This window comes from Anarrhichthys ocellatus, unplaced genomic scaffold (genome assembly GCF_004355925.1).
Source record: "Anarrhichthys ocellatus isolate YVR2014 unplaced genomic scaffold, GSC_Weel_1.0 scaffold95, whole genome shotgun sequence".
Taxonomy (NCBI): Eukaryota; Metazoa; Chordata; class Actinopteri; order Perciformes; family Anarhichadidae; genus Anarrhichthys; species Anarrhichthys ocellatus.
This window is the reverse complement of record NW_022280125.1, coordinates 670,846-679,908: the sequence shown is the minus strand read 5'-3', so window position 1 is coordinate 679,908 and position 9,063 is coordinate 670,846. Positions and strand designations below refer to the sequence as shown.

Below are 9,063 nucleotides of genomic sequence, written 5' to 3'. Positions count from 1 at the left end.
TTATTAATGACATATGTATTTCCATACTTTGTATTAGTGAATACAAGGGAACCACACCAGTGTGCCTGATGTAATAAGCATGAAAGCATTTGCAGTAAATGTATTGAAGTGTGTTTTTCCTAATGTGTGGCCCTGGTCAGTCACTGCAGGCCTGTGACTGCATCAGTATTCAATCAGAACAAACGGCTCCAAAGAACCACAACAGCCACATTTACGGTTTTCATTTTTTATTAAGATTATACATTTTTAACAAATATTTTCTGCAACAGTTTTATCCGGTGATATACAATTTAGTAAGCACAAATATACAAGAATAACAACAAAATATGTAGAGAATGGCTGAATACTCTCTTTATTTTGGTACACATAGTGCTCATGAAGCTAATGTGTGGATTCTCAGGTTATGGCGAAATCAAGAGTTTGCCTTTTTAAAACAAAAGGACTAACATAATTATTTCACAAAACAAAGTAAAACTCACAAAACCAAGACATGTTGGAATTATGAATTACTGTGAAGGCTTTGAGCAACCATGATTAAGAGGAGGTGGGAAACCAACCATCACTGTTCACTATCTCACACTGGGAGAGTGTTCCAGCACCAAAGTGTTGGAGCGCCATTAAGTGATGTGAGTTGGTTGAGAGTCTGTGTACCTCAAAGTGTTTAGGAGGGAGTCTCCTTTCACATGACAACAATCGGTTTTTCCAAAAGGCTCCTCGGCCCAGAACAGGAGAGACATCCCGTCACTTTCTGTTTGTTACAATAGTTAGCAGTGGTGTGCATTTCATTTAAGGCAACGGAAGTCAATCCATTTCATTAGTCACAGAAGTGTCATCTGCACTGACATGTTTCTCCTATTCTGACAACAGGAGCACCTGTACACGGCTCACTGTGTGACACAAACTCTCTCATCTCCCTTCTCTTTTAAATGCTCACTTTTTAAATAGCTTTTCTTTTTCCTGCAAAAATAAAGTTGATTTAGAGCTTGTAGAGGAGACCGGTTCAGTTGTAACGCCTCCATATCCTCCAATCAGAAACAGGTGTGGGTGATGTCACACGTACAACAATCAACCACACTGGCATATGTTAATATGTGAGGTATAATTCTTGACACTTGTCTTTTTATTACAAGTATGTAAAATGCCGTCCAATGCTCAGAGGTAAAGGTTCTAAATTCCTTGTCAGTGTTTTACATATAATGAACAATCATGTCAGTTATAGGTCAGTTTGGCCAATTGTGATGTTTTGACACTTTGAGTGTTATAAGTTTATGAATAATCAATTACCAAACAAGTGACCATTACGGGACAGTTAAATGTGCTACTGACCAGGCTGCTGATGGTGAACTGACCTCACACATGACACTTTGTGCGTAACACTGCACAGCTTCTGAGATAACACTGATTTCACCAAGTACACGTTCTGCTGCAACACTCGGACTGTGGCACATACAGAGGACAGTGAACTGGGAGTTCTCCCAGTGAACTGCCAACGTTCCCCCCATCGTTCCTTTTATATTCTGTAACGTTCCAAAAACTTGTTCAAAGAACATCCCCGGGAGGTTGTAGTAAGCGTTCCGTCATGGACACGTTACTCAGGGAACGTTCACTAAGTCTTGCGTAGTCATTTCAAAAACACAGAACATTTGCTGAAGTTGCACAGGCGACATGTTCACATGAGAACATGTTGTAAACGTCCTGCAGAACATGGGAACGACACTTTGTTATCAGGAACACTCTCCTGAGTTTAGTCAGGCATTCCCCAACAATCTCCTCTGCGTTTAGTTGAATGTTATAACATGTTATAACTGACCCCGGTGTCTCCTAAAATAAAGGGTTTGATTCAAAATGCCACAATCGCTCGGGTCCATGCCCCCAGACTGGCCAGGACCTGGTTGCTACAGATCTGTTCCAAGTCCGCCTGTCTGCTCAGCAGCCCTGAAAACCCCGAGCCGAAGATGGAAATCAGGTTGGAGATGTTGGACGTGTCCGTGTAGTCTAGGTTGGAGTAGGAACAGTCCTCGCGTTTCGCCCGTTTGCGAGCAGCTGTAAAGTCCGATACTTCCTCAACGTCGGATATACAACAGCTGAACTCAACCTTCCGCTTCTTGGCCGAGGACTGCGCGCCCTGGCCGAACTGGAGCGCATCACAGCAGCAGTCCTGGTGGAGGTAGCCGTTCTCCACGGTGGTCACCACATGAGTGTCCAAATCCAGCACCGTGGTCTTGTTGCAGTGCGTGCTGCTGCTTGCGGGAAGCTGGTCACAGTGGGACACAGGGGAAGCCTCCATGCAGCAGCTCCGGTAGTAGGAGGGATCCGGTTCCCGGCTCCCGTCCTCGAGGGATGAGCAGCCGAAAAGAGCGCTCGCTGTCCGGGCGTGCGCAGCTGGCTGCACCGCGCCTCGGTGGCACGCAGAGCCGCACAGACTCGCCTCTTCTCCGCAGCAAGATGCCCGCGCCTGCTCCTCATCGTCGGCGTCCTCTGAGTTCAGATCCAGCGGGTTGAGCTCCTGGATCTCGTTGCAGACAGTCATCACCTCCTCGTACTGCTGCATCCTATAGATCTCCGCGTATTTCTCCTTGATGTAGACCTGCCTGGCATTCCTCAGCACATAGGACACCAGCAGGTTTTTGTGCAGCTTGATGCCCCCTCTCTGCGTCCTGGAGTTGTGGATCTTCATTAGGGAAATGGAGATCAGACTTTGCGCGTCCACTGCGCATTCCATGGTGTTGATCATTATGATATTTCCCCAGTCCACCTCCAGCTCCTCTCCGGGAGACGAAACCCGACTCTCAGCTATCTCAACGGGACTCGTTTTGTTCGAGGAGAAAGCTTTAAGTCAGCTCTGTGGAGAAACATTTGACACAATGTTCCGCCTCTCTCTGAAAGCAAGCAATTATTTGCAGATGGCCTGAAACCAGAACACATATATAGTCAAGACAGAGGGCCCGCCCTCTTCAGGAAGAGCCAATCAGATGCCTGGGATCTTTTGAGTGGCACACTGGCGCGCTGGAAATATGTCCTTCTCGACCAATCAGCGTCAGGCGGTTCCTCTGTACTATTCAAATTCCACCCAGGTTGTCTAACAGGAATATCCTCATTGCAGCTGCCTCATAGCTGGGACTTCCAGAAAACCAGTTAGTTTTCTGGATAAACCAACCGAGATTAAAAAAAAGTAATCACAGATTATTTTTAAAGTTTGGTGTTCCAAGGGCAAATGTAACCTTTTAGACCAAGATAGCTGAACTTCATTTTGTCTCCAAACTTTTTGTCTCCAAACTTTTGAAGACAGACTTGAGAAGAAACAAAACAGGTAGAAGAACAAAAACCAAAGCATGCACATTGTAAATGATGATGCCTCATTGGGCTAAAATGAAGATGTGCATTGGAAAAATAGTCCTTATGAAGCCAATAAATCATTGTTTTCAATGCAGTATGTATACAGTGTATACATACATATATATGGATCCATGTACAAACAGACTGTCAGTCAAAATGTGGTGGACTTGTGGAAGTCATCCTGTGATGAAGACATGCTCAGTCATATGGCACATTAGCACCTGGGTGTTTACTAAGACCTGGAGGTAAACACCTATTCTGTTCTAAAGGGCATTGAAAGCACATTCCCTTGCTTCCCTCTGGTATCTATATATATATATGCAGATAGTTTCAGTTGGATTCATCCTGGTTGTAAAATTTCTTCCTCCACCTGAATACAATGGAGGTAAATAGAATCTTATTTGTGGTGCTCACTGTATTGGAAATTTACATTTAAAGAAAAAGTGGTGTATTTTCGGTCACGTTGTCCTGGTTACTCCAGATAGTCTACAGCCCTCACTGTCAACCTTTTTCATTGGAATTTCTTTCTAGCAAAGAGAGAGTCCCACTGAAATTGTTATTAAATTATTAACTTGTCCATTCCAATGCTCCTCCATTGTATTTGGGTGGAGGCAGAAATCACAGGGACAAATGTCACAGTATTTGTTTTGAGACTGAGAAGATTCATTGATGGACGCATACATACAAGCGGACCTCCATGGCTGAGACCTGTGTCCATTAGTGCCTCGAATGGCTCCAAAAATTCTTCAACTGCACAAGATTCCACACAAAATGTCCATATTTCTCTTGCATTATAATGTGAGCATGTCTTGTCCACAGCTAGTCAGAGTTTGTAGTGAGGCTCCAAGTGAACTTGTGTCATTGTGGCACTTTGAGGATAACGTTTAAAGCTACAATAATGGAGATTTTCAAAGGGTCACATGACTGGATTGCTTGTTGTGATGAAACCCACTGATAATTATTACCCAAATGCAGTTATTTTGGGCCAACAACTTCACAGACTTGGTTTGCTCTCAGGTTGTCATAGTGTCGCTTCTAGCACAGGCAGGCAGCCGTTTTCAGAGAAAAACCTCTAAAAAGCCACCGTACACTTCCCGCTCAGCACCATGAGGTGACCACATACATGGCTCCACATTATAAGTAATGTTGCTCTGGTCCAATCCCAATCTCCACACTCACGTACTCACAGACTTTGAGTCTCTCTCACACTTTCCGTAAATCCGCATTTCTGCAGACTTTGCCAGAGGGAATTACCCACAATTCATAGCAATGTGACGTTAAACGGGGTTACCAGCGGAAGCATGGAGGCGTAAAAAATGATAAACAAAATTGACGGCGCATTTATGTTCAGCCTGGAATATTACGTTGACACAAAAACATTTGGGATTAAAGATGGAACATAAAATCACATGAAATCAGAGGAATGAAGCAGAGATTATAATTCTCCAATTTATTCATCAAATATTACATTCAGTCATTGAAGCGGTTTTGCCAAAAACAAGTAAATACATTATTTTAAATTACCTCTCATTTTGTGAGGAAGATGTTCAAATCAAGGAATAAAAAGTATAAAATAAATACCCACAATTGTACATAATATTTTTTGATGTTGTCATGGTAACGTGATATGTTGCAGCAAAGTATTCTCCCATTCGTATTAAAACCATTTCAAACCCTTACAGTCTTTCACACTCAACCATTTACCAGAGAGTTCAGGGTTTAAGGCCTTAGGGGTCACTGGGATTGGGCCTCTGTGTCTGCTGGATGTGTGAGTGTGAATGCCAGCATCCTAAACAATGATGCCGGATGAACTGAATGTTGAGGTTCTCTGCTCAGAGGGTGAAGAGCTCCCAGACCTCGTTGTCTTTTCAATTCACTGCCATTCTCCGTTACTGTTGGTTAGCTGTTAACTTCTGCTCACTGCCCTTCCACTGTGCCGGCTCTCCATTTTCACATGGATGTCGGCTCGGCTCTGTGTCTGCCTCGCTGTCGTCTCAGCTGAGGGACAACTCTGTCTCTCCCCATTCCGCCTTCATTCCTTTCATACAAAACAGTTAAGCGGAATGTCGGCTCAGTCCCGCCTTAAACAGGTTGTTTGAAAGGGGATTCTGACGCTTACATTCGTTTTCTGATCAATATCAGTTTATCATTACACCCCAACTGTTGGCTAAAGCATTTTTCATATCCTTTACCAAGACAACGCTGACATGCTTCATCTTGCTTTCACACCTGATCCGTTTAGTACAGATAAAACGAACTTGAGTCAGTTGTACGGTTTGTTTGGGCTGGTGTGAAAGCTGTCAATGGAACCCAAGTGCGGACCAAACAACCAAACCAAGACCGTCTGAAAAGGTGGGTCTCCCTGCTTCCAAGCAGACTCTGGTACAGTTTGAGTCTGTTTGTGGTGTGCAAAGGAACCAACCGTAGGATTTTATAATAGCAAATATGTGATATTAGCATGATTTCAATAACTAAACTTCTAATCAGTTCCTCTTCTGATTGTGAAAACTGTTCAGGAATTGACCTTATTGATCAGTATTTAACACCATGTACGGTATATAACCTATTTATGTAAATCAACATGTCAGCGTGTAGTAATGGGTCAAAAGCTGTCAAAACCGACTGTGTACTCTGTTGGTTCATTACATCCAATAAAAATGTGGACAGCCATCCACAGTAGTGAGCCCTGAATCATTACTGCACAGACGCCTCATGCTATGTCTGTGTGCTCCAGTCATCTGGGAGCACGCAAAGGGCTTTTGATCTAGCGTTTGTTCAGTCTTGTCTACCTGTTATTGTCATTATTCATAACATTGTCAATTTGCAGTCTTATAATACCAATAATGCTTATCATCACTTAATTCCTTGTGAGCTCTTTGTGACACCAAAGAGTATGCATGTATGCCAGAGGCATTAGAGTGCTGCATAAACTGATAAACTGTTGGTCCTGATGATGCAGGATGACAATCGCTAAAAATGTCCTGTCAATGAGCTACCTTTCAGTCTGTATAACTGTAAGTTAGCTTCTCTTGGTTGTTTGGTGTGGACCAGATGAACTCAACTACAGGTGTGAAAGCCAAAAATGAGTTAATGCAGTTTTAAAGTGAAGTGAATTTTGAAGTGTGTTTTTGGTACATTGACAGGTATTTCAGCCTGTATCAGTCGGCAATGGTGTTTTCCCCAGACTGCACCCTCTTTGACAGAATTAAGATGGCAGTGAGCAGGAATTCAGAACAACAGACATGGACACTATGTCAGTGTTGTTGTTGTTTTTTACAAAAGATATGGCAGCATCTTGAGAGTCACAGTGAGGTATCCAGCATAAGCAAAGACAACAGGTCTCACATGACATCAAAGTAGACTGATGTGTTTGTGATGAGTTGTTGGACAAAATCTGAACATTTAAAAGTTCTGCTTATTCATAACTCTTGCTGTCAGTAAACATAAGGGGTGTAACATACATCAATCTGGATAGATATATCAATTCAATGATCAATGATTCAACATCATCATGCAAAGTGAAAACATCAATACACAATATCATCTTTAAGATATGGCTTTATTTTGAAATCTCCATGGCACGTTTTGATCCGAGTGAAACTACTTCATACAGCGTCCAGTGATGAAAGTGTCAAATCATGTTTTAGTTACTTTTCATGAGTTGATTTAAATGCAACTGACTGAGTTAAATGGAAACATGATTTTGTCATATTGATCACAGGCACCTGAATTTCATCAAATTGAAATTGTATCATGGCAGACTGTGTGATATCAACAAATATCATATTACTGAACAAAAAATCGATATATCGTATCGCGATGAAACTTGTGATTTACACCCCTTGTAAACATGTTGCAACAATATCTGATACAACAATACAATTTATTGAAATGTATAATAATATTAATGTCGTTATTGACATGGCAGCTGAATATGTGGAATGAATAAAGGATAGTATTAATAAAAGAAAACGCTTGGTTTCTTTGTGTATATTATATAGTATACTTCAGTTACACACCAACTCAGAAACATATAGCAGGAAGGCAGCATTGCAGTGGCCTCTACAGGTTTAATCACAGGATCAAATGTTTGCCATGTGAGTGCAATAACCTGTGTTGAACCTGTAGAGGCCAGTGCAGCACTAGTTTTCTGCCCTTTGTGATTAGTGTTTTGTTACTGTTTCCAAATTCTCCGTTTGAGGTGGGACATTGCTTCTACAGTCTTCAACAATATATTTATTCTCCAAGCAGTACGAAGCAGAATTTATGAGAACCTGTAACTCTGACTGGATAAGACCAATACCAGGCTGAGGGATGGCTGAAGGGCACCTGGTTGTATTGTTCTCTATGAATGATGAATATATGATGCAGAGCAGGACACACACTCATTTTTTCTTCCAGAGGAGGTAGCTGTTTGCAAAGCGGAGCACAGCCCAGAGGTTTCCTTCAGTTGAATATATAAAGATCGCTGCTCACCAGATAAAGGCTTGTTGGAGGTGCTGGAGCTGATATTCAACATATAAGTGAGAGCATCCCCACTCTGAAATATGTGCCTTATTGATTTCATGAGGAAAGCTTTCAGTAAGGAACCCTCTTCAAAATATATTTTCAACCATTGAATGACACAATTAGTAAAAAAAAAAAAAAAGCCCGCCATTTCAAGTGCAGTAAGTCAAAAAAATACAACAACAACATTAACAACAACAACAAACGAAAGACCACATGACAACACATTAATGCAAATACACAAGATGCATCAAATGGGCAGTAACGCATGATTTCTGCATCCACCCCAATCTTGAGCAAGTTTTGTTTTTATTGGAACTACTTTCTACCAAAAGAATAGATCCTAAGAACGGTCTGTGTGTTCATTCCAGAGCTGGAGTCTAGAAATGGTTAGCCTAGCTTAGCATAAAGACTGAAAGCAGAGGGAAACAGCTAGCCTGGCTCTATCCAAGGTTAAAAATACACCTACCAACACATCTGAAGCTCATTAATTAACACGTTCTTACTAACACAGGCTCCATCCTCTACTGGCCTCTATGGGTAGTACTCTCTTCCAATCCCAAGCACGAATTCACCCATTGAAAATCTGCAAAAGCGTAGCCGGTCTAGGGCGTGCTTACCCGTGCCTACCCGAATATGCATAGACCTCCCAGTATATAAGGCGGCACACAACACTGCCTGTTATCTATTTCCCTTCAGTGAACAGCATTTTGCCCACTAACTGCCAAACTCCATGGATAGAGTTGCACTTCAAGAACCTTATCCCTGCCCATCATGTCCGGCTTTAGTGTCGGCATGGATCTTCACGACGCCTGAGTGCTTTAGCACAGACTACACAGAGAGCGGTGTTCAGCAGCCACGAGGGCAACTGTGACTCATGGTAGAGCAGGGTCGTCCTTCAATCAGACGATCGGCGGTTCGATCCCCGGCTCCGCTAGTCCATGTCGATGTGCTCTTGGGCACTTAACCCCAAATTGCTCCCGCAGGCTGTTCCTGCGGTGTATGAATGGGTGTAAATGTTAGATAGTCCTGATGGGCACCTTGTATGGTAGCTCCTGTCATCAGTGTATGAATGGGTGTGAATGGGTGAATGATGAAATGAATGTTGAATGAATGTTAAAGCGCTTTGAGTGGTCGGAAGACTAGAAAAGAGAAATACAAGTACAGTCCATTTACCATTTACGAGCCTGATGTGTCGACATGCCACTGCAACCGCTGAGC

General features: G+C 42.5%; 1 protein-coding gene across 1 annotated transcript; it reads right to left on the bottom strand.

Moving 5' to 3' along the window:
* Window positions 1–202: 202 nt before the first annotated feature.
* On the bottom strand, window positions 203–8,759 carry ier5l (immediate early response 5-like). The gene has a single exon (XM_031875788.1). The coding sequence runs from the start codon at window positions 2,732–2,734 to the stop codon at window positions 1,841–1,843; it is 894 nt and encodes a 297-aa protein (XP_031731648.1). The 5' UTR covers window positions 2,735–8,759; the 3' UTR covers window positions 203–1,840.
* Between the last annotated feature and the right edge of the window lie 304 nt (window positions 8,760–9,063).